Genomic DNA, 27,050 nt, shown 5'->3' with positions numbered 1-27,050 from the left:
TAGTTCTTTATTTCTTCATGGGGCTTTGAGTTACTGTCTAGTATTCTTTCATTTCAGCCTGAAAAAATTCTGTCCAGCATTTCTTGTAGGGCAGATTGACTAGTGACAAACTCCTTTAGCTTTTGTTTATCTGGAAACACTTTAGTTTCTCCTTTATTTTTGAAAAATTATTTTGCCAGGTATAGAATTCTTGGTTAACGGGTTTTTTTATTTCAGCAATTTAAATGTGTTATCCTGTTGCCTCTGGTCTCAGTGGTTTCTGATATGAAATTGGCTATTAATTTTATTGACAATCTCTTATATATGACAAATTGCTTCTCTTTTCCTGCTTTCGAGATTCTCTGTTTGATTATGATGTGTCTTGGTGAGGATCTCTTTGGCTTTATCCTATTTGCAGTTCTTTCTTGGAACTCAAGGAACTTCTTGGAATTCATGTCTATTGTCAAATCTGGGAAGCTTTTGACCATCGTTTCTTCAAATATTCTTATTGCCCCTTTCTTCTCTTCCTCTGGGACTCCCACAATGCATATGTTTGTATATTTGATGGTATCCCACAAGTCTGTTAGACTCTGTTAATTTTTCTTCATTCTGTTTTCTTTCGTCTCAGAATAGATAGTTTCATTTGACCTATCTACAAGTTTGCTGATTCTTTCTTTAGCCTGCTCAAATCTGCTGTTGAAACTCACTAGTGAATTTTTTATTTGTTCATATACTTTTCAGCTTCAAATTTTATTTTCTACTTTATTATAATTTCTGTCTCTTTATTGATAATCTGTTTGTTGAGACATCATTCTCCTTGTTTTCTTAGGTTCTTGTCCATAGTGTCCTTTAGCTCTTTTAAGCATATTTAAGACAGTTGATTCAAAATATTTGTCTAGTAAGTCCAGTGTCTCTGCTTCTTCAGGAAGAGTTCTTGTTAATTTCCTTTTTTTTTCTTTTTTCCCTGTGACTGGGCCATACTTTATTTCTTTTCATGCCTCATAATTTTTTGTTGAAAACTGACTTTTTGAGTGTTTTTTTCAGATGACTCTATTCTCTGTTGGATGTGGTCCCTCATGTCTCTACTCCTTTAGCATAACGCTCTGCTAGTGTTTTGACATTTTGAATATTATAATATGGCAATTACCGAAATCAGATTCTCCTCCCTCTCCAGGGTTTGTTGTTGTTGCTTTTAGGCTACAGTTGTCTATTTGTTTAGTGACTTTTTCACACTATTTTCACAAAGACTGTATTCCTTGTCACGTGTAAGCACTGAAGTCTCCTTTCTACTGTCTGAGCAGTTAGCCAGTGATCTGACAGAGATTTCCTTAAATGCCTGGTGCCAGAAAAAGAAAGAAAGAAAAAGGGGAAAAAGGACAGAAAGAAAAGAGAAAGGAATTCTCCAGATCTTTGCAGGTTGCCTCTGTGTTGAGTTATTCCTCCTACACTTAGCCATGCTGCTTACAACTCTACTTTAGCCTTTACCTCCTTGCTTGCACTGAGCCTAAAGATCAGCAAGAGGTTAAAGTTTATGGTCTTCTTGAAGATTTTATTTTTTTTCCTTTTTCTTCCCAAAGCCCCCTGGTACATAGTTGTATATTCTTAGTTGTGGATCCTTCTAGTTGTGGCATGTGGGACGCCGCCTCAGCATGGCTGGATGAGTGGTGCCATGTCCACGCTCAGGATTCGAACCGACAAAACACCAGACCGCCTGCAGCAGAGTGCGTGAACTTAACCACTCAGCCACGGGGCTGGCCCCTATGGTCTTCTTAATGTTTTTTCTGAGCATGCGTCCTGCCCTGGATATGCACATGGCTTTATAAATTCTTGAGTATTCACAGGAACTTTTCAAAGCCCTTATTCTCCCAAAATCTCATTACCTAGCTTCTCCTCCCAGGCCTTTGCTATGTCTATCATTTGCCCTATATGGGGTGGTTTTTTTTTGTTTTTTGTCTTTTTTTGCTCCTGGTAGGTAGTATCAGCCTATTTGTTTGTCTTTCAATGTTTTTGGGGAACCTCCTCCACCAAACTGCTTGTCCTGACAGTTCTGAGGTGGGTGAAACAAAACGAAGCCCTTTATGTCAGTCTTTTGGGGAAACTCCAGTTAGATCAAAACAGAAAAACACAATTTTTCGGGAACAAGATCCATTCTGCTACCTCTAGAACCAGGAACACTCACACTTAGGAACACAGACTACTGTTTTTAGGTTCACTGCCACTCCAGTGATGGGGGTGGCGATATGTTAAGTTAAAGTGACATAAAAATCTACCACATTTTAAGTTGCCTTTGTTCTGGTCAAGGATTCACTTGGTTGCTGTAAACCTTTGACTATTGCCTAGACTTCTTGGAAGGTTGCTTCTGATAGTTTTTACTAGATTTTTTTTTTCGTGTTTCTGGAGACTTCCCTGCTCTGCCATTTTTGTTGACACCACTCCTGCAGCTACATTTTGAAAACCAGACTTCTTGCCTGTTTATTGATGTCCTGATACTACTTGTGAGAAATGGGGATTTGTTCACAAGGAAAAAATGGTAAAGATGTCAATTATAGCTAATATTTATTACCTATAACAGTGTATTCAGCACTGTTCAAAGCAATCATTGTTTCATTTATCCTCAGAACAACCCAATGACTTGTTGGAATTGTCATTATCTAATCTTATATATAAAGAGACTGAGTCAGAAAAGTTTAGCAACTTGCCTAGGTTCACATAATGACTAAGCCAAGGAGCCTGGCTCCAGGACCTAAGCTTTTAACCATGATTTAGACTGCCTTTCTCAGAAGCTCTTACCAAATAAGTTAGGAGCTGACCAAACTGAGCTCTAAAACTAGACTTAACACAGAAATGGCTATAATGATGAACAACTAAAGCATTCTCCATTGAACATTTCTAAGGTTTCATTTCTAAAGACACATTTTGCTTTAGAATTTATTATACTGATTATTTTTTTCCTTTTCACATTTCAGGTCATCAAGAAAATAACAACTTCTGTTCAGTTAACATAAATATTGGTCCAGGTGACTGTGAATGGTTTGTTGTTCCTGAAGGTTACTGGGGTGTTCTGAATGACTTCTGTGAAAAGTAGGTTTTCAAAACTAAATTTTCTTTAAACATAATTATGCAAAAACAGTAATTGTAAAAGACAGTTGCTAAGCTGGATATCCTAATGCATATAACCAGTTTTCACTTAACCATTCAGCAGGAAATTCATTTAAAATGATTTGATTCCAAACCTATTATTTTATGTTAATGGGAATACTTGAAGAAAGAGGGCTTGAAATCATTTCAAGGAATAGTAATAGTCTTGAATTTAGAGGATAGAAAGGCTGAGTTGTTTATTAGGTTAATTAAGCAGTTGTTGCATAAGTACTTGATCATGTGAAAGATCTGTGTTCCAAGAAAAATTATTTTACTATAAATGGTTTTAGAGGTGGAAGGAATTCTATAATTGCGCACCTTTATAGGTTAATAACTCAACAAGCTTGAACATATTACTCTTTGCCATATCATCATGATATAAATTCTTTTTACAACTACATTGGCAACTTTTCCTATAAAGGAATTTTATAAAATTTAATCATCTGCTTCAGATTTTGTTTCCTATAATTGAAAGAACTCATATCATAGAAGTGTTCCATTCCTTAAGATCCTAGAAATAGCCTTCATTTATAGAAATAGCCTTCATTTATTTCTTTGTCTTGTGTTAAAGGATACCTTAGAATTGTTTCCATTGGTTTAAATTTAATTATTTGTCTAAATGGAAACTTATTCTCTTTCTTTTTTTAAAAAAAAGTACTGCATTATGTGAGCACCTGATATTTTCAATTAGAAATAACATTGGGAAATTGTTATGGTTAAAAACATAAGTTATAGATATGTTTAGTATTACCCCCCTTCTCCAATAACATAAAGGGAAAAAACTACCAAAAACATTTACATATGAGAGACTTTAAAAACTAATTATACACATATTCCACATGCTTACAATTTTTTTATTTTGGGTTAAAGAATCTTTGCTGTAGTAAGAAGTGTAAAAACAGTTCCGAAAAAATCCCATATTAATCCAAAATTTCCTTATATAGAAGCAAAAGATAGTCACCTTTTATTGTCTTTGCTATTTAACATATAGGTTTCCTTCAATGTAAAAAAGCCAAAGGTGTGGAATTTTAAAGTTTCAAATGCTCCAGTGGAATAAGCCGAAGTACTTGAATCTGTCCTTACTTTTATGGACGAGCAGTCTGATAGTAGCAGACAAAGAATGGTGTCATGTAGGAAATCTCTGTTGTGCTACAGAAAGATTTTTATTCTTAAACTTTGAGATAGTATATTATTGCAGCTACAGTACAGTGATTCTTGTTCATTATTTCTGAGTAGGGATTGACTATTTTTAGGATTTAGTTTTCTTTTCTATCTGAATGGAGAGGTAACCTGAGAACAAAGATAATTATAATAGGCAGATGATGTCTGAAAAGCTTGAACTTTGGGATAATAAAAATATTAAGTTAGTAGGAAGGATTAGGTAAATTTAACTAAGTTGTGGAGATAGCATTTGTTACTTCACCATTTCGGTGTAATTCTGATTCACATAAAGATTGTTGCTTTTGATATTGACTGATATTGGCCATGTCTGTAGTTTGTCTTATAACTTTAAATAATATCTGTCTTGAAATAACCATTAATTTGAATGTATGATAAAATGCCTTTGTTGTAAGTTTGATATTTTTTGACTTAGTTTTTGATTATTTGGTGGTCTTGCTTACTTGATTGTTTGCTTGCTTTTGGATAGAAAGTTTTCTCCAATTTTATGATGGTAACACCTGGGTGATGTAGGGCTAGGATTTGTGTTTGTATAACCATATTTTGCTTTAAGGCAAGTTTTCCTGGACTGTATCTACTTAGTCTTATCACAAACAATAAGCCAATCCGTATTCCCTTGCAGTTAGGCTACTATTGGCAGTGTATTCTAGACTTTGAAGAGCAGCCTTACATTTTTTTTTAAGGAAAAAAATAAGACTAGGATTACATCTAGATTGAGGTTGGCAAGCTTTTTCCATAAAAAGCCAGATGATAAATATTTTAGGCTTTGCAGGTCATATGGTGTCTGTCACAACTGTGTCATTGAAGCATATAAGGAGTCATATATGGTATGTGAATGAATGGGCATGGCTGTGTTATAATAAAAATTTTATTTACAAAAATAGGCAGTGGGCTAGATTTCGCCCACGGGCCATAGTTTGCCCACCCTTGATTTAGACAAAAAATTAAATTTAAACCAATGAAAATAATTTCAAGGTATAGTTGATCATATCCTTTAGCACAAGACACAGAAATCAAATGAAGGCTGTTTCTTGGATCTTAAGGAAAGGAACTTTTCCACTCTACAGGTTCTTCCTTCCCTAAAATGTGAAATCTAAAGTAGTTAAGTGAATTTTATAAAACTCTTTTGTAGGAATACTTCATATCATATGATGATGAAGTAGAATAAGAAGAAACTGGATTTTAAAGTAAAAGCGTAGTAATATGATATGTAGATTATTTCCAAAGAATGTTGTTGGTTGTTGTGGTGATCATGGTTATTTGTACATCTGGTATGTTTGTTCATTTTTGATAAAGTTTTTTTTCAACTGTATAGTTTTAGTCAATCAGTCATCAAAACTACGCGGAGACTGACATTCTGTCGCCCTTTCCTGTTTGGATTCAAAACAGCAGTAGAGACCATTTCTGTTTTCTACTTTCTCTCAGAAATTTAAGTTCCTAGTACTTATATCTGCCATAGTGTTCCTGTTTATGGATTTAAATGACTTGATGCCAGCTCTACGTTTTAGAGATTTCTAGGTACTCCAGGGAGAAGGGTTCAATCATAATAGGTTTTAGTGACATGAAATGAAAAGTTAACGTTATATAAGTATTACTTAAAAGTAGCTTTGCGTTTCATATGTATCTTTGAAAAATCAACTTCAGGTAGTAATACTGATCTTTGGATAAGTCATCCAATACTTAACTATAATTAACTTCACTCACTAAACATATAGCAGTTCTTATTGTACAAGCAATTGTTTCAGTGCAATGAATGAGCATATTTTAAAAACTTTTGACATTGTCTTCCAGTCTTATAAATAAGGAGCTTATTAAAATACTTGATCCGTTTGCGTTATCTTTTCTTATTTCAGAAATAATTTGAATTTCCTAATGGGTTCTTGGTGGCCCAACCTTGAAGATCTTTATGAAGCAAATGTTCCAGTGTATAGGTTTATTCAGCGACCTGGAGACTTGGTGTGGATAAATGCAGGCACTGTTCATTGGGTTCAGGCTATTGGCTGGTGCAACAACATTGCTTGGAATGTTGGTCCACTTACAGGTATTTTAAAGAATATGCTAAAAAACAAAGTTTGATTTGTAAAGGGTTGTATCTGATAGGTCTGTTCTTTTTTTCTTGAAATATAACTAACTAAAAATTGGAAGAAGAGTGTCTTCATGAAATTTTAATTTGTAGTACAGGAAATTAAATTCAAGTTAACAAATAGAAATCCAAGACCATAGGTCTCAGCAGATCAGAAATTTGTCCTTATATACAAGGAAGATATACTTTTAATAATTTTTAGAGTGCTTGGTTTTGTTTTATAAAGGAAACCCTTTATGGGAGAAAGCAAATAGAGTGGTTATTCATTCTTTCAAATTTTTCTTTTTATCTAGTATATGAACAGCCCTTTTATGTCAAAATCTGTTTGAATTATGCCTGCCTTCAGGCAGTAGATACTTAAAATTAAGAATATGGCCTTTGGAGCCAGAAAGACCTGGATTAGGACCAGGACCTGGCTCTTGCAACTTTGGGCAAGTTATTTAACCTCTCTGGGCCTCAATTTCTTCATCTGTATAATGAAAATAATAAAGGTAATAAGGTGATGGTAAAGATTAAATGAGATAATGTGTAAAAAGTAGCTCAGCACAATGCCTGGCACATAGTTTATAGTAAGCACTCTACATGATCGCTACTGTTATTATTACCATAATTATAAAAAAAAACATAAAAATTATTTCTGTAATGTTTTGAGGTTTTCAGAATTGGTGTTGATATCACCTGAGAGGGTGATAATGGTTATCTTCATATCATTTGGTACTTTGGGTTGCTTTATAACTGTTTTTTTTTTCCTAGCCTGCCAGTATAAATTGGCAGTGGAACGGTACGAATGGAACAAATTGCAAAGTGTGAAGTCAATAGTACCCATGGTTCATCTTTCCTGGAATATGGCACGAAATATCAAGGTCTCAGATCCAAAGCTTTTTGAAATGATTAAGTAAGTGCTTTCTAAAACTGCTGTAGTCCCTCTCTTTTTGGGGAGTGTTAATTATTCAATACTTTTTTCCCCTCATAGAATCATGTTGACATTAAAACCAAATGGTCCATAAATCTAGCAAAATGTAATATGAGAATCAACATGTTAAAAGTATTTTTCCATTCCAAATAGTCAGTACACTATGGTACAAAGAGGAACAAAGGCCCAAATGATTCTAAACCAGTAGATTCACAAACCTGTCCTTCCCCACTACCCTCTGAACCACCTGATTCCTAGGAGAACTTTAGTTTTAATATTGAAAGACTACCCTTAGTATCAGGGGGAGAGAATAGCATCACAGAATAGTTGCTGGTACAGAGAAGTTGGCATCTAATATAGGAATTTGGCTTAAATGTCCATTTATTTGGATTATTTTAATTAAATCATCCATCTTATAGTTGTCCCTTTTCTTAGCTGCTTTAAACACCTAAGACAAGTTATTTGACTACATATATATCCTAGTAAGCTTCTCATTTATTGTCAGAGTCTCTATCCTAGCTATTTTCTAAATCTATTTGGAAATAATATTTTCAAACAGTGCTATATAGCAGTGTTTCCCTAAACTATGTTTTCTGTCACTACTACCCCTATCCCCAAAAGGTGGGGAATTTTGGTCAAAGAAATATGGGAAATGATAGATTAGATGAAGTTTAACAAGTCTTTTATTTTTTTTTCTTGCACAATGTTTTAGAGACTATAAGTGTTAGTGTGTTTTGTGAATGGGACAGAAGGGTTATAATATATTGTATTTCCCAAACTTATTTGTTTGACCAGTATCTTTTGATCTCCTCAAAAACTCCTTTTGGAATACACTGCTTTATACTCACTGATAAAGTAAGTTTGTCTTCATCTTTCTTAAAATAGTGCTTACATTAAGTTTTTCTCCTGTAGCTGTATTAATTTGGTCAGCATGTGTTGTTTTCAAAAATACTGTCTTTTGAAAGTAATCTTGGCTTATTAAAATGACTTCCAACCTAAATCCAAAATTTTATTCAACAAAAATTGTGTGGCCAAGGTAACATGCCTATGGATTATCTTATGATACAGTCCTTTATCAACTGCACTGTTTTATGTAGTCCTGGGCAGAAGTCGTGGGGGGAAACAAAAGGTAACAAAAACCAATGTATAAATCCTTTAAAAAGTTGGATCTTAGGTACCATACTCTATAAATGTAATTGGTAGTGAGGTGTGAGGGATTGTCTATCCATTTTTCCTATTAAATCTCAGAATGGTACTTTGCTCTGAAAAGCAAGCTCAGGGTTACTTTTGTGGAAAAAAGATTGTCTGAAGTCACTGAAGATGTAAGTTGAAAGTAGGCGTAAACTAGAGACTAATGCAGATCACCTAAAGGTAAAGGGCTGGTACAGTATAGAAACCTTTTCTCTAACAACTATATAGACTGAAAGTGACTCATTAAATTTTGGATAGATTTGGATTTTATAATTGGAAAGGATTTTAAAGGTCATTTAGTCAAAACTACTTAATACAGTAATCCCTTCTATAACATCCATAATTTGTGGCCATCCAGCAACTTCTTGAACATTCTCATTACTTCACTATAATTCTTGAAAGTTCTTTACAAATTGGCCTAAAATCTACCTGTCGTTTAGTCCCCAATTCCCTAAATATATTTGGGATTTATGTAGAGTAAATCTCATTAAACAAGTGTTTCAGAACCAACTCTATGCCAAACACTGTTCTAAGCACTGATGGTAGACATAGCAGTGTGTAAGTTAAAATTCCTGTCCTCGGAGGACTCAAATTCTAATGGAACAAGACAGAAAGATCTCCAGACAGATAAATAAATTACTGATAATAATATGAATAAGATAAAATAGATAATATTTGGGTTGTGGGGGAGGTAGGAGTGTTGCTTTTTCTAAAATCTCAGAGGAGATGCCTGAGAAGATGCGTTTTGTGCCTTAGACTTGAATAATGAGATAGAATCGACCGTGCAGTGTTCTAGGGGTAGAACGTTTCAGACTCCAGGAATAAGCACAGGCTAAATTAGGAACAACTTTGGCATGTTTATAGGACAAAAAGGCCAGTGTGACTACAGCAGAATGAGAGAAAGAAAGAGGGGTAGCAATAAGCTCAATGCAGTGAACAGGAACCAGATTGGGCATGGATTTTTAGGACATGGTAAGAAGTTTATATATTAACTCTGGGTGTTAGGGGTTACCATTAGAGGATTTTAAGCAGGAAAGGGATAGATTCTGATTTAAACTTTAAGAAATAAATCTGGTTGCTTTGTAGACAGTGGATTTCAAAGGGCAAAGTTAGAAGAGGGGGCCAGTTAGGAGGCAGTTGCAATAGGACAGACCAACCTGGGCAGACTTTTACCCATGGGAGTGGAGAGGGATCAAACTAGGAACTGTGGTGGAGCTAAAGCTCATAGATTGGGTGGTGGGGTAAGAAGGAAAAAGGAATCAAGGAAAGATTGTTGCATTCTGTTCTTCCTACGTGGTCTTCATTAATTTAAACATCTCTTACCTTTGTCATCTTTTCCATGCCCTCTTGCCCCCATCATCCTTGCCATCCTTCTAGACTCCTTCTAGCTTATCATTGTCCCTCTTAGTATTTGAAATGTTGAGTATTGACACTTGCATTGTCTTTGTTATAAAGTTGTCTTGTTTTGAAAGTGTATACACACAATTTGGACATTTTTCCACTTAAAATTACTGGTGATACAGTTGTTTCTCATACTTTCCTTACATATTTTTTTAACCTAAATCTAATTACATGCTTCCTTTACTCCATTTTTACTCTGCACTACAAAATGTCCAATCATTTGAATCTTGATTGTATTCCTTATTATATTAAGAATTCTGCTCCCAGCTTGAGTTATCATGAGATGTGATTAATAAGCTTTTTGTCATCCTGCCAATTGAAAATGTTAACCATAAATCCAGATCCCTAGACCTTGCTTTATAAACTTCCTTTTTAACATACATTCAGCTATTGCTAAAAATGTACTTTTCTCCAGCCAACATTGCTCCGTTTCATTTAATGAATATTTGCTGACTGTATACAAGGCTCTGGGCGAGGCACTGAGAGGGGGTGTGTGTGTGTGTGTGTATGTGTCTGGTCTAGGTCCTGTCTTGAAGTAAAAGTTAGTGCATATAAACAAACAGACTAAAAGAAATACAATGACAGATCCATTGGATTCTTTCTAGCCCTACAGAGTCAGAAAAGTCTGTATTCTGGGAGGCAGATATTTTGTGTGAAGGATGAAGATGTGGAGATGGAGAGGAAAGAGGAATAGCACCTAAAGCCAGCTTAGACCAATCTCTTGCACCATCAGAAAGATACCTCAGTTCATCCGTAAAATACTAGTACAGTAGTGTCCCCCCTTATTCACGGGGAATATGTTCAGAGACCCCCAGTGGATGCCTGAAACCACCAATAGTACCAGACGTTATATATGTTATGATTTTCCCTATACATACCTACCTATGATAAAGTTTAATTTATAAATTAGGAACAGGTGAGAGTTTAACAATATCTGATAATAAAATATAGCGATTATAACAGTATACTGTAATAAAAGTTATGTGAATGTGGTCTCTCTTTCAAAATATTGTACTGTACTCACTCTTCTTCTTGTGATGATGTGAGATGATAAAATGTCTACATGAGGAGATCAAGTGAGGTGGATGATGTAGGCATTGTGACTTAGCATTAGGCTACTATTGACCTTCTGATGATACGTCAGATATGATACGTCAGAAGGAGAATCATCTGCTTCCACACCATGGTTGACCACTGGTAACTGAAACCATGCATAAGGGGAGACTACTGTATCCATACCATGACTCCTTCAGTCCAGCACGGTCACATTTTCCTCCACTGAGGGAATAAATTCCTTTTCTTCAGTTGAGCACCAGGCAAAATAGTTGGCTTATGTGGAAAGGCTTTGTTATACTAACTGCTAAAATCATCCTCAGCATGGTAAGCTGCTTACACTGTGAGAGGCTGAGGGGAACTCCGACAGCCTAGAGGAACAGCAAATACATACTCACTTCAAGTTATCTTCTCTTCCTCCTGCTCTTATTCTCTCCTCAACACCTACCTCCTTTGCCTTCCCTCCTGACTTCCTTCTCTACTGTTATTTGTATGAGCTTAAATGTATATATGATACAACTCTGCTGTATGTACGTTGGCAAGGATTGGTGGTACATTCTGGCTTGAGCACAATGTGTGTGATGGGTAGTAGAAGAGATGTAGTTGTAAAAGTTCTTAGTGACAGATCATGCATTGTGTACCAAACTTAAGTCTATTCTGTTGGAGAGCTTTTGGTGCGTTTTTAACTAATATGATCTGATTTGCGTTGCATAAAGAGCTTTCTAGCATTTAAATAAATAGAATAAGTTTCTGGATGATAAAAGAAAGGAATGAATTCAAGTCTGGGTTTTCAAGTCTGGCTTGTAGATGGTTTAGTAATAATGCTAGTTAATAAATTGAGCTTGGTACTTAGCCAAGCAGTGAGTAAAGTGCTTCCCAGTCTGTATCTCAGTTATACCTCTCAGCATCCCAAGGTCACTCAGTTGGTTAGAGCCAGAATTTAAGCCCATATCTATCTGTCTTATGTAAAAGCCACTTGTATGTATTTGTGGCACAGGGCTTCATTTTGGGGCTGTGGCAAGTTTGAGGAGCCAGTAAAATAGTTGGATAGAGTTGTTTAGCGGAAGCTGTATGAAATGCAGAACTCCAGAGAACAAAGTCAGAGCTGACTGGACCTAGGGAGTGTTCTTCCTAGCAGTTTGTGATTACCTTGAAAGGAAGAGGAAGGGAGGAATTGGGGACAGAACTTGGGGGAACACTTCTATTTAAGAAAAGCAAATAGGCCAACTAGATGAAGGTCAGAAGAGAGCATAGAGAATGTATTGTTACAGAAATAGAGAAGGGGGTCTTCTTCCACAAACTCAGTTTTCCTGTAAAATTGTTATAACAACGTCATTGGTTTGGTCCTCAAATCTAGTATATTGCCAGCAAAAGAAGTGGCATGGGTTTGTTCTGGCTATTGAGCTGTACCAAGTCTTAAGAAATAGTTCTCCCTTGCCATTCCTTCCCTCTGCTTTGAGTCATTTTCTTCATCTCCTGTTCACTCCACCATCCATAGCAGTTTGGCTTTCCACCTTCACTATGCCCCTGTTACTTCTCTTGCTCAGGTCACCAGCCGCCAACTATTCTAAGCATAGAAAGGCACACACATAAACATTCTTTGAAGTCCCCATTTGTACCTCAAATCTGACCCCCACTTACCTTATGAGCCATTTCTCCTGCTGCTGCCTTTAGTTGTATACTTGAATTTTCTATTTATTTTTGCCACTCTATTTGGTATTTTAAACCATCTTTAATATGAACAGCAATTTTTACACCTCCTCCCTTCTTTAAATAAAGCATTAATCCAATATACATTGAGCATATGAATTGTAGGCTATTTTAAAAGAAAACATATCAGCTAGACTAAAGAAGTGGAATGGAGAAGATATATAAACCTAGTCCTCTTCCTTAACTTTCTCCCTGAATTATTGTTTTTAGTTCTTAAATACTATGAATCTACAATGTATGATTTTTAAGTCTTCATAGTTGAGGGCGAAGTTTGCCCAATCAAAAAGAATGTAAGCAAAATTTACCTTGTGCCTTCTTGTCCACTCACTCACTCAGCTCTTCTCAGTTCTCTTCATTCTTTCATATTTATTTAATATTTATTGTGAACTGAGTTGGTGCTCAGGTATTGTGCTAGGTGACAAAAGGATTTCATTACTTCTCAGGCTGCTTAAAATAAATGGAGAAATTTAGTGAAAACATTAAAATATGTGATCTTTGCTCTAATGATGGAGATATTGGTAAACAGACAAACAAAAACAGTTGAGGGGCACAGAAGAAGACACTTCTGAGGGGAATATTCAGGAAAGGCTTCTCAGAAGTAGTACTACAGCTCCATAGTTCCCTATCCTAAACCCCTTAGGCCAAATGTGTTTTGGTATTCAGAATTCTCTGCATTTAAAAAGGTAATAGAGTGCATTTATAATATATTTTACCCTCCCAGCAGGTCTGTCCTAGCAGTATCCTGGAATCAAACATGCATATTTCTGCAGTAAAACATAGAAACAGTCGCTCTCATGAGCTAAGTGAAAGCTAAAAAACCCCAGGTCACGTTTCAACACCAAATGAGTGCATGCAAAATTTATGAAAAATTTGTGGGATTATAAGAAGAGATTATGAACCTGTATTTGCACTGAGTGATTTAATAATGGGAAATGGTGTTATCTCATTGTCATCTACTAATCCCTCATCATTTTGAGAATGAATTACCTGTAGTTATTCACACAAGTCAGCATCACTCTTGTGGTTTTTTTGTTTTTGTTTCTTTGCACTTTCAAGTTCAAGTTGGGTCTTTAGAGCCCTGCAATTCCATAAAGTCCTTTTCTGAGTAAGTCATTTTGTAAGTCTCTTTCCATTTCTACATTCTAGTTATTTTACTGAAATACACTAATCTTCATACTTTACTTCACATTCCTCCAAATACCTCCTACATTGGCATGAGTCAGAAGAATAGTCATTATCTTCGTTACTTCTTTCATTTCATAATTCAGTGAACTTGACTTGAAAAGTTCACAGCCTAACTCCTTAGGAAAATTTTAGTGGAAGCTTGGTGAATAACTTTCTCTTTTTAGTTTCCTTTAACTGTTTAAATGAATATAAACTTCTTCCCACATACCCCGTATATTGCAAGCAAATTTAGTTTCTCCTTTTTTAGACTAAAATTTCAAGTGTCTCTTGGGTTTAAGCCCTTACTTGTTCATTCATATTAGCTGAAGAGTATAGATTTAAACTTTGTTGCTAAAAATTTCAAGTAGACTTTGCATTGGCAACAGCTGCTGACGTGAAGCCTTGAGAATTTTTAATCTTTTTAATAATGATCAAATTTGCGTGTTAGATCACTTGGCAGCACGTTGAAGCATTAAATGGAGGGCAGAAGATTTAGAGGCATAAATTAGAAGGTAGTTGCTACAGTTCAGACAAAAAGAGAGACCAAAGTAGACTACACTTGATGATTGATTGGGTGGTGGAGGTGAGAGGGGAATCTATTGCTGGGGCTTTGGCTTGGGCTGTGCAGTGGGACATTTCTGCTTGTTGATGAAACTGGGAGTAAAGGAAGAAAGGGGGAAATGGGTTCGGTGTGGAGAGTGATGATTACCAGCTTGGCTGACTTTAAACACGTAGAACCTGAATTCCTCCTGCAATGTTTAAGTGGGCATCTCTATTAAGTAGCCAGATGGATACATGGTTCTATTACTTACAAAAGAAATCTAAGATACACACTTGGAGCTCTCAGCTGGCTGATCGTAGTCCTTGCTGAGGTGTTAGCTGTTGAGCTTTCTGAACCATTAGGTATTTTTAAAGTAAGGCAGTGCCCACACAAAGAAATGAGTTAAGGAAGACTATAAACGTAAGGCTACTGATCTCTTCCTTTAATTCATTGAACTATGACAATTTTTCTGTGTTAATATCTTATTCTCCTTTAAAATATATAAAATTTGCGTATAACATTGCTGCATGACCCCCAAATTGTTTATACTTTTTCCTCAGACTTTTTATTTTGAAATTTTTTAAATCACAAAAAAAGTTGAAAGAATAATGCAATAATACAATACAAATACATTTACTTAGCAGTCTCTATATACGTACACATGTGCACACACTTTTTTGTCTGGGCCATACGCGAAAGTAATTTGCAGACATTATGACATGTCACCCCAAATACTTCAACCTGCATCTCTTGAGAATAAGGACATTCTCACATAACCACAGTACCATTTACCAGATGTAAGAAATGTGAAAATCAGTAGTAATCAGCCAATATGCAGTCTACATTTAAATTTCCCCAGCTACCAAAAAATATCTTTTTAAACTCTTACTTCACTCCACTACCACCAATCTAGATGTAATCAAGGTTCACATTGAATTCAGTATGTAGTCATTGTGCCTTTAGTGTCTTTTAAATCTATGAGAGTCTTTTTCATGATTTTTATTTTGAAGAGGGCAGAACTGTGTGTCATACAGAGTTCCACATTCTGAATATGTTTTCCATAATTTTATTTGGGTTATACCTTTTGTAGAAGAACTATTGATGATGTTTGGTAAACCCCTGTCCCACTTGAGTATAAACTGTGTCATAGATATTTTCATTAGTGGGTCCTGAGTGAATGAAGTTTTACTAAATAGGCACTTTAAAACTTAAAATTGAGGGTTGGGAGATTATTGCTGCTTTTTATCCATCTTCATGAAAAAAGTATACAGTTTTTGCCATTTGGTTTTAATTTTAAACTAGTCGATCAAGAGCTAAGAGAACACTCTCATGCTTTGCAAATTGATAATTCCCATTTTCAGATACTTGAGATACGTTGCTTTGGCCTGTGTTTTCTCCCTGTATAGTGCTAAGGCTCTTTTTCACTTCACTTTCGTATGACTCATATGTTCATTGCTTTGCTTTGAAGTATTCCTTTTAACAGGACTGGAAAGGAACCAGATGATAGTGTAGCAAGTGAGCTCTGGAAACTGTTAGCTCTGATTAGATTTCCCTGTGGTTAGCAGGCTTTCGAAATAAATAGAGATTCTTTTAGATGCAGTTGAATGGTTTAATCTCAGTGGTAGATAAGACCAACTCCAACAAATATAGTATAAATTGTCACAATTATGTTGGACTATTAGCAATTTAATGTAGTGATAGTATGTTTCTGATACATTGGAAACTGGTTTCTTCACCGACTACTTCATGAGTTCCACTTAAATCATCATGTTAATAAGTTCAGTGCATTTTTAAAATGTCAAAAACAGAATGCCAAAGAGCCCATTTTCCTCTGAAAAGTTCACTATTGGGAAGTCTTAGATTTAGGAGCAGCACATCAGATAGTATGCTGAGGAGTAGAAAGTTAAATTTCAGAATACACATTCTCTTGTCTACCTCCCTGTAATCTGTCAGGTAATTTACAAAATTCTAAAAATACTAACGACGCAGAAGCCAGTAGTTGAAAATAAGTTTTCTAAAATTTCAGCTACCAAGTCCATGGAAAACCACTCCCCACAAACTTAATTTCATGTCCTATCATTTTGTCATTCTTTTGACCATCTTATAAAGCACTGTTTTATATTTCCGTTTTTAAATGTACCATTTTATATGCACAATATTAATGTTTTATGTGCTTTCTCTGTGCCTTTTGCGTATGTGTGATTGTTATGTGTTCGTTATTTGCCTTTCTTTTTTAATTTTCCCAAGTATTAGACTCTGTGCTTTTTAATATCACAGCGAAATATTACAGGTAGGACAGCACTGTGTAGTTGTTTGGAGTCCAATCTGCCTTCAAGTCTTGGCTTCTCCATTTACTGGCTGGGGGACCATGGGCAAATTACTAAACCTATTAGTCTTTGTTTCTTTTTCTGAAAAATGGGGGTAATAATTATATCTTTCTAATATGACTTATGAGTATTATGTAGGTCTTAGCGTAGATAAACACTCAGTAAATGAAGCTGTTGTTAATATTAATTATAGGAACCTCAATTACCTTCTGTTTTTTTAAGTTAATATTTATGGACCTAGTGCAGTGATTCTCAACTGTGTGCAGTTTTGCCTCCCCTTGCCTCCTTCCTCGGGACATAACTTGAATGTGAGGGGTGCTACTGATATTTCGTGGGTAGAAGCTAGGGATACTGCTAAACATCTACAATGCACAGGATAGTCCCCTACAATAAAGAATTATCCAGCTCAAGATAACAATAGTGCCAAGGTTGAGAAATCCTGACCTAATGGAATCTGGATTAAACACCTTTTAGATAATCTGTTTTATGTTCTTTTTGGTGTAACTATTGTACTTTCAGTTGACACTCATCGCACAATTGTTTCAAATTTAAAAAAAAACTTTAGTAATTATGTAATTATTTTAACATGATTTAAGATACTGATCACTGCCAGGCACTAATCTAAGCATTTTATGTAATATATGTAATCCTCATAATAGCACTATAAATTAGGTGTCCCATCTTTACAGTTGAGGAGCTTGAGGCACAGAGAGTAAGTATGTGTGGAGCGAGGATTTGAACCTAGGCAGTCTAGCTCCAGAATCTGTGCTCTTACCTACCCTGCAGCTTTCTCTCTGTGGTCTCTTAAGGCTCTCATCATAAAAACATCATTTGTGAAGTTAGTATCATACTAGTATCTATTGGAAAATATTATTACAAATTTTAGACATTGTTTCCATTTTTATCACTTATGCAGTAAGAGGTTTGCCTTTTTTTACTTGCCAGATCATAAGAAACACCTGAGACTCTTATTAAAATAAATTTCTAGACTCTGTTCCTGACAAGTAAATGCAAGGCTCTACAGGAAAAACCCTGAGAATCTCTTTCACAGTGGCCTAGATGAATCCTACAATCAGACAAGTTAGGGACACCCTAGATTAGATTAAATCTCTTTTAGAACTAAACAATATTTTTGTTTTCCCTTTTCTTTCACACATATTATAGATTATTACCCTATCTACATAATATACACTTTTATCACAAGCACAGAGGTTTTAAATGTAAATTAAAGCAAACTGTTAATGTATTAATTCCCTTTACCTTTGATAATGCATAAATGAGGTGTTCTACAGCTCTTTGATCATAGCCAGTTGGTCTAATAATTGACTAAGAGGGTATAGCCACAAAGACCAGTCCATAGTTAGCATAGATCCTAGTGCTGTTGTCCTGGGAGGTCTTCTAATACACCGTTGGGTCAAATATACAATGCTTTGTGATAATATTGATATAAAAATTCTAAAACTCTGCATTCTCGTGGTTAACATATATTTGCTTTCATGCTTGTTTTTTCCATTGGAGAGTTTAAAATGTTTAAGATACTCATTTTATCATTGACTGAGACCTTGAATTTCAGCCATGTGGTTGGTTTAAATGAAACTGTTAGATGTCTTAACTGACCTTCAGACACTCACTGTTGTCCTAGGGGAACACAACCCTGGAGTGACACGTGGCAAGTGTGTTTCGAGGGCTCACATGTTAACTCACTTTTCTTGCATGGCTCTTTCAGTAAGAGAGGTGGGCAAAGACAAGGCACCTCTTGGTATACTTTAATTTGTACACTATCTCCTTCTTAGTGGCTGAGGTTGTTACTGTAAAGACTTTAAAAGTGCCATATCAAGTTAACCCATGCTTCATCTGTCTCCACACTGATATTTGGGAACTTACTTTGGAAACTTAGTCAAATTGCCCCCAGAATGTCAGAGTAATCCCCAGTGTTGTCTTAACTTTGACATAATATGGTATCGCTGTGCCTTCATTCCTTTCTTCTCCTGCCCTAGAAACCTCGTCCTAAGATTAAAATCTTCTGAGAACAGTTGTTTGCTCCCTAAATAGTCCCCACACTATCTTTGCTCATGGCATATCTTCTGCTTAGAAGGTGCTTTCCTCCCATTTCTCCTTCCTGCTCACGTCTAAATTGACAACTTCTTTATGAAAACTGTGATTTCCACCTCCCCTCACCTGAAGATGAGCTCTCCCTCCTTTTAGCATCCATGGCATACTGTGTCTATTTATCTTTTGCCTAATGCATTGATTTATGAATATATTATACATGATCCTTTGTCCTCATATTATTGTCTTCAGTTTTCTTATTCTAATATTTTAAGTATATTTTCATTTTTATCTCCTATTTGATGTCATTCTCTAAAATTCCATCCCTCTTTAGATTTCATCTTTGCAGGTGGGTTTTTGGTTGGATTAGATTCTACTGTATAACCTCAAATACACCAAGCCCTCAATCAGCCTCTTCCTCGTGGTTTTCTTCCAAACCAGAGTTGCCTTTTTGGGTAGTCTTTCATCCAAACAGTTAAAAACAGGGCTTGGTTTCTGAAACCAGACTGATCCTTAAAAGTCAAAGAATTCCCTACTTGTCTAGCTCCTGAGATAATTTCTGACCCTGTTCTTAGAAGATGCTATTTTTAATAAATGCATTTTACCTTCTACATTTTTATACTTTTTGCTAGTGATATATTTTTTTTGTTTTTAACAAATTGAATTTTTAATTACTGTGAGGTAAATTTATTAAAATTCAGCAAAACTGAAATAGGAGGAAATGACAATCATAATTTTGACTTATTTTTTAGCTCTTCAGTACACTTGCACATTGTCCTCATATAAAATCAAAGTCTGAGATTAATCAAAGCAGAAGGGATTGTTGTTACATCATCTTGAATATTTTCTGTCTTCCCTGGGATCCTTTCCCTAAATCTCTTTATTTTCTATTTGTTTTTCCCTAGCGTTTGATTGACTAAGAGCCTTCCTTTAGGATCTGTTCATTGTTGTGGACTGCAGAAGAGCCTCTGTCTCTCTCAGTTCTCCTTCTGTTCCAACTGCTACCTTTTGAAAATGGGAAAGAGCAAAAGATTTTAATGTTAGGGGAAAAACATAAGGGCAAGGGGGAAACCACAATCTGGTTATTCGTTGTCAGATCAGATTAATAGAGCTGTCGGTTTTCTAAGATTCCAGTATCTCACAAAATAAAAATTCTGGAGCTGTGATTCCGGAAACAGAATACTCATGACTTAGTATTTTATATTTAGCAACCCTTAGCTCTAACCATTTATTGTTTGCAGGAAAGTAGTATATATTGCCCTTTTTAAGATGAAACTACCAAATTAACCTATAAATTATAAACTACAATCTGACTGGCAGAGTAGTCAGTAGCATTGGAGATGAAAATTCATTTGCTGAGTGGAATAATACTCCATAGAACCAAGGCTCTGTTTTGGCGGGGGGGACGAAAACCAAAAACTGTTGTGACTGAACCCCAAGAATCTCATCTTTAAAAGAGAAGAGGAGGATGGGTAAGAAGACATAAAAAGAGACCAGAAAGAAGAGAGTACAGTGTGAGAGATAGTGAGGGGAACCTTGAGATTTTCTGCTTTTACAAACCCCTAGTCCAACCACTTAAAAATTGCTTTATGACGTCAGACAAATTTAGCTTCACTGAGCCCTAGTTTTCTCATTTTATAAGACGGAGATAATAGTGCCTCCTCACAGGGTTGCTAAGAGGCATAAATGGCATAATATGTATCAAGTACCTAATACCATGCCTTCTGTCTGGTTCTTATTTTTTATTGTTTATTTTTATTGTATTGTTTCATTATTTTTGTTTATTTTCCCACATGGGAGCATAGTGGAGTCTGCAAATCTTCCAAAGCTACCTGCAGAGCGTTAGGCATTATTTTCATGTCAAAGAGACCTTATTTTGAAGCCCTGCTTGGAATACTTGTTCAGTAAGATCAGTGCCTTCAGAGGTGAATTGTATGGGACACAGAGAGGAGAAAAGAGAGGAGCAGGTACTGTTCAAGAGCTAGCAGCGTAGTCTGAATTATGATCTCTCTCTTTTTGCCATGATCTGAATTTTTACTTGCTACCTCACCTGGCACACCTCACACACATAAGCTGTCCTAGCTTTGACTTGGAACCATAGTCTAAAGCATTATTTTGTTTCTAAGTAAGTTAAACACAAGAATTGCTGAAGCCAAGCTGAGAGACAAATTCCTTGAGTATGATACTTAAGGGATTTGTCTTACAAATGTAAAGTTGATATTATGTTTGTTAAATAAGTTAAGTTTTATATATTTTTTTAATCATCTTTTTACCTGGCTTAATCTACCTGGGTTCTGATAAGTAACAAAGCTTTAACCTAGCAACTTATAAAATAGTAAGGAAATATAGTTTAAGAGAAATTAAATGTGCTATTACTTATACTTTAAATTTTAGTTGTTCAGTAATCAAATGTTTATCGAGCATCTACTATATGCTGGGCACTGTCCTAGGCAATGAATAGACAGCAAGACCTTTGCTTTCAAACAATACTCAGGTGCTAAGCCCGTTTCCTTTTCTTTAGGCTATTTTCGTTCTCTCCAAATTTTAGAGCTGAAAAGTGACTTAGAGATCATCTAGTCCAACCTTTCTGTTCAAATGGAGAGCCTGAGCCACTAAGATTCACAGGAGAGTAAGAGAAATTAGCAGACACTTCAAACTAATGACAGCAAACTAGGAAAATCAGCACAAATTGTAGGAATTCCCTGTATTGTTAGCATCATAACTATGTGTTTAGAAAAGGTATAAACTATAAGAAAAGTTTGATTGTGTTATTGTAAATGGAAGATTCTACCATATGATCTTCAAGTTAAAAGAGGAATTAAATGTCTTTTTTTCCTTCTTTAGCACTGTAGCAAAACCAATTTTGTGTTGTTCAGTAACTAAATTCATAAATGGTTTTCTTCTTATAGACTCAAAAGTTTCCAGAGCAACTATATAGATGATGCTGTTTATGAGTATCTAGGTAGTGTTGATAGAAATAATGTGCCTTTCTGCCTTACTAGAATCATAGCTGTTCAGATTTGGAATTTAGATCCCTTATTTCAAGGATGAGGACATTGACTCCCAAAGAGGTTAATAGACTTGCCCAAATAAGAGCCAAAATTAGCAACTTATATTTAAGCAAGGAGTCAGGTTTTGTATATTAAGTTCATTATATTTTGATATTCAGATATCAGTTATCCTCAACTTTAAAAGATCTAATACTGTTATCGTCAGACCTGCTGAGCTTTGGCTTTATTTTTTAAATCTGAGAATATCTGAGAAATTGATGAAAGAAAAATGATGAAGTCACAGATAATAGAACTGAGTCTCTTGGCATTTTTTCTAGTGGTATATCTTTTATGCTAAAAATATTCAATATTCAGTTGCTGGTCACAAATAATTTTTCCCCCACAATAGGTACTGTCTTCTGAGAACTCTGAAGCAATGTCAGACATTGAGGGAAGCTCTCATTGCTGCAGGAAAAGAGATTATATGGCATGGGCGGGCAAAAGAAGAACCAGCACATTATTGTAGCATTTGTGAGGTAAGTAACTGTTCTTATCCACAGTTGTTTTGTAAAGCCTCTTACCTCTCTACTTTTCATTTCTCTTTAGTTATTTTTTAAAATGTATTTATACTTTTATGTAATGTATTTTACTGAAATTGACATTGTATTCAATCTTATTTTCTTGTTACTTAGCTATTATGTTAAAACTTAATCTGATGATATACTGTTTCACTATGTATTAACTCTAGAAGTATCTATTACAGAATCATTTATCTGTTCGACATTTAACAAATGATAATCATCAAAAGATTTAGTCTTGGATTTTAAACAATCCAGACATAAACAGATGCCAATAAACTGGGTGTAGTTCGGTATAGCTCCAGGTATAGACCACTGTTCAGTCTTCTTTGGTGCAATTCACAATACAGTGGTCAGTCTTCTCTTGGGGCCACAGCTTGCAAGAGATACGGAAACAAAGAAGATGTGGTACCTGCTCTGAAGAAGCTTATATTTTTGTGGAAAAGACAAATTATAAACAGTTAATTGTAATGTACATGAGACTGTCATGAATGCAAAGTTGGTCTTACTAACTGTTATGATAACACTGGGGGGGAAATAACCTAATTTTCCCTTCTAGTATTGACATAAAGAGTTCACAAAAGTATTAACATTTGAGTCCGTCCTTGAAGAATGAGTATGGCTTCACTAGGCTTTAAAAAATGATGAGAATTGGAGGTAGAATGAATGTTATTATGAGCTATAGGAACAACATGGGAAATGGAGTGATTTATTCAGAAAAGGGAAGTAGCCCACTGTGGCTGGAAAACAGACTATGCAAATTCTACTTACAAGTCTAGGTGATAGGAAGCTTGCAGAAAGGAGTTTGATATTTATTCAGAGGTCATTGAAGCCATCAAAAGTTTTTGAGTAGGCAACCAAGTTGGATGTGTGTTGTAGAGAGGAAAATGATTGGAGAGGATGGAGATAGGAAGCTATTGTAGTCTAAGTAAGAGTTGTTATCTTTAGGCCTAGACTAGGACCTGGCAGTGGAAATACAAAAGAAGGAGAAGATTTCAAAAATATTTAGAAGGTGAAATCCACAAGACAACTCATTAAGTGGCAGAAGTAAGGGACAGATTGAAGAATGCTCACAAATTTTCTAGCTCAGATCATGAGTTCATGTTGTTGCCCATTGATAGTAATGGAAAACATGGTGAACTCTGGGATTTTAATCAACATAACTGTTCAAAGAAGACATGAAGTCAAACGAGTTTTCTGTCACTGAACAAATTCAAGGATATGCCAAAGCCAGGGATGTTGATGATCCATTCCAAACCTTGAAATTTTGTAATTCTGACATTGACTTTTATTTGAAATGATTGAATTCATTGACTATTTTAATGTTGTATAACCTGGCCAAAATAAGTCATTGGGAGATCAGGTAGATTCTAGTTAGAAGTGTTATACCTTAGAAAAATGAATATATAAGCTTTCCAGTATTTGAGAATGACTCCTATTCCACAGTGTTGTTACTTATCCTGCCTGAATCTTAGCAGCTCATCAATCTTTCTGTATAAGATACATTATTTTTAAAATCGTGCTATACTCACGAATGCACTTTTTGTTTGTACTCATACTCCTTAACATGAGCTGACAGCTGAACACTCACTCACTGTCGCTTACCTGTCAGTTTCCTCATCTATAAAATAATCATAGATTATATTCATTCAACAAGTGTGTTTTGAGGTTTGGCTAAGGACTAAGCACTATGATATGCTCTGTAGATACAAAGATGAGTAAAACATAGTCTTCATCTTTGAGGAGCTTAGTCTATGGGGGGTAAGACAAAAATCCGTATGTAGTGCCCTGTGATGAGTACTATCATAGAGAATTAAAAGGAAAGTAATGATCACACTTTTATCTGATTGTGTATTAATGTTTTGGATTTAAAACAGAAACAGGCTGACCTTTATCAAACTTTTGAATTAGGCTTTTGCCAGTGGTTGTAATGAGTGTATCATTCCCTTAGGTCACTCCCCTAAATACACATTGCCACCCATGTCTTTGGGTTGGGTGCAAAATAAACCTGGTCTATTAAAGATTCTTCAACACAGTCATGTTTGTCTTAGTACCTGCTCTCAACAGAGATCACTGTCCACAATTTCATGTAAAGTAGAATTCTGTTATTATACTAAAGCAGCACAGTAAATAAATAACCACTGTCTCTATTCAATGCTTTTCCTCTTGTATAAAATAGGTGGAGGTTTTTGATCTGCTTTTTGTCACTAATGAGAGCAATTCTCGAAAGACCTACATAGTGCATTGCCAAGATTGTGCACGAAAAACAAGTGGAAACCTGGAAAATTTTGTGGTGCTAGAACAGTACAAAATGGAGGACCTGATGCAAGTCTATGACCAATTTACATTAGTAAGTGAAATCAACATGTGAGTACATGGTTAGCTGGATAGGGAAGCAGCAGTGTTTGTTCTGCCACCTGATAAGTGGGAGGTAATGAAATATTTAAATTTTCTTTTGGCTCATTAGATATTGAATTAGGAAATAGTCATATCATTTCCCCCTCTCCTCGACTTCCAAGTATTTATTCCTATGGAATTGGCACTTTCCCTTTTCTTCCTGGGTAAGACTAGCCTAAATAATGTCACAATAATTACATTTTAAAATCTTTGTGTACTTTTAGAAGACTATCATATCTTTTATGTCATTTGATCTTAGTTGATAAAACATTTGTGTACATAGGTTATTAGTGTACACAAAATGAATCAGTGTGTGCATTCAAATATACTTCTGCTTTTAAAGCTAATTTATTTAAAATTTTGTCCTTGCCAGAAGTATTAACCTCATGGGAATATTTGATGGAGCTTAACTTCCGGGTATGTTATATCACCTTATGAAATTCAAGTGTACTTATAAATTACTCAGTCTTTTATTTTAAACAGCATATGTTTAGGGGGAAGCACTTTAGCACATTAATGGTTTTGTGAATAGAAACACAGACTTAATTTATGAATTTTTGATTTCTTCCAATACTTTTCTCTTACATATGTGATCAGAAACTGAATTTTTGAAATTTAGCTCCTGATATTTTAACTTGAATGGTCTTCAAGATTGCTTGAAGAAGAAGAAAATTATCTGGAATATGTAAACCAGAATATATTATCTAGTTGAGATAGATCCTTAAGCCAGTCACTAATGAATTTGTAATTGATTTGTTAAATTATTTTCCACAAGCCTTTTTTTTCGTTTTATGCAATCTAAAAAATGATCAACCTGATAACATTCTAAGAGTTTTTGACTAATTGGTGAAGAAGTACAGACAAATGTGGGTGCACTGAGTAGGGTCATGGTCTCAGACTCTTAGGAAAATTGGCCAGATGAGAGACGGTAAGGAAGGTTGTACTTTGACATTGTGTAGCTGGCTGTTGAACTTTCTTGAAGAATTATTTCTCCTACCTTCATAAGCAGACTATGTTTGTAGCCTTGAGCTAGGGAATGCTGTTAACAATTTGAGTACCAAAGTAACATACCTTACTTTTATTTTCAGGCTCCTCCATTACCATCCTCCTCATCTTGATATTGTTCCATGGACATTAAGTGAGACCTTTTCTGCTATTCAGGAAGTAACCCAGTTCTGCACCACCGATTTTTGTAGCTATCTCGTAAGGCTGCTGGCTGAAAACTGTGTCTATGCAACCTTCCAAGTGCGGAGTGTCAACCAACTGGACAGGGGAGAGCACTGCTCCTACTCCAGGACTCTCACAAAGCTGATCAGCTATACTTCAGAAAAAAAATAATAATTTCCACGTTTTGTATATATCTGACAAAACTGGCAACATCATACAGACTACTGACTTGAAGACAACCTCTTTTATATTTCTGTATTTCTGGGCTGATGAATTTGTTTTCATCTATCTTTTCCCCCTTCAGAATTTTCCTTGGAAAAAAATACTAGCCTAGCTGGTCATTTCTTTGTAAGGTAGTTAGCAATTTTAAGTCTTTCTTTGGTCAACTTTTTTTTAATGTGAAAAGTTAGGTAAGGAACTTTTTTACTGCTTTTATGTTTTTCTGTCTTGTTTTAAAACCATGACGGTTATTACACTTTTGGTTCCTAAATAAAATGTTTAAAAAAATTAACAGCCAAGTCACAAAGATAATGGATTGCACATAGACTAAGGAATAAACTTCAGATTTGTGATTTTTGTTTCTAATCTTGATGTAAATTTACACTATTTATAAATACATATTTATTGCTTGAAAATATTTGTGAATGGAATGCTGTTATTTTTTCCAGATTTACCTGCCATTGAATTTTAAGGAGTTCTGTAATTTCAAACACTACTCCTATTACATTTTCTATGTGTAAATAAAACTGCTTAGCATTGTACAGAAACTTTTATTAAAATTGTTTAATGTTTAAAGAGTTTTCTATTGTTTGAGTTTTAAAAAGACTTTATGTACAGTGCCCAGTTTTTGTTCATTTTTCAAATCTGATTATATATATTTTATATATACTTATGTATGTATATATAATATATATAGAAATCTGGATATATATGTATAAAGATTTAGAACTTAAATTTTTCTCGTTTTAAGTTTCACATCTATGGTAGATTTTTGAGGTGTCTACTGTAAAGTATTGCTTACAAAAGTATGATTATTTTTAAAGAAATATATATGGTATGTATCTTCAAGATCTAAAATGTCAGACTGGTTTATTGTTAAGTTGCAATTACTGCAATGACAAACCAATAAACAATTGCTGCCAAAACGTAGTATAATAGTAGAAAACAAATAGTGATGGAACTTAAGATTT

General features: G+C 35.1%; 1 protein-coding gene across 14 annotated transcripts in view; it reads left to right on the top strand.

Annotated features, from left to right (window-relative positions):
• The window catches only part of KDM6A (lysine demethylase 6A), a 207,219-nt gene extending 180,517 nt beyond the window's left edge, over positions 1-26,702 (top strand). For 13 of the 14 annotated variants that reach the window (XM_046673180.1, XM_046673179.1, XM_046673174.1 and 10 more), the window contains 6 exons: positions 2,946-3,060; positions 6,150-6,337; positions 7,133-7,274; positions 22,128-22,254; positions 24,476-24,646; positions 25,782-26,701. In XM_046673180.1, the coding sequence (XP_046529136.1) occupies positions 2,946-3,060; positions 6,150-6,337; positions 7,133-7,274; positions 22,128-22,254; positions 24,476-24,646; positions 25,782-25,811 (773 nt within the window). In that variant the 3' untranslated portion in view covers positions 25,812-26,701. Of the gene's footprint in view, positions 1-2,945; positions 3,061-6,149; positions 6,338-7,132; positions 7,275-22,127; positions 22,255-24,475; positions 24,647-25,066; positions 25,111-25,781 lie in introns of all 14 variants that reach the window. The other variant, XM_046673176.1, reaches the window with a different exon arrangement.
• Positions 26,703-27,050: the final 348 nt, after the last annotated feature.

This window comes from Equus quagga, chromosome 10, assembly GCF_021613505.1.
Source record: "Equus quagga isolate Etosha38 chromosome 10, UCLA_HA_Equagga_1.0, whole genome shotgun sequence".
NCBI classification, from domain to species: Eukaryota; Metazoa; Chordata; class Mammalia; order Perissodactyla; family Equidae; genus Equus; species Equus quagga.
The sequence above is the reverse complement of the archived record's forward strand: the minus strand, read 5'-3'. Positions and strand labels throughout refer to the sequence as shown.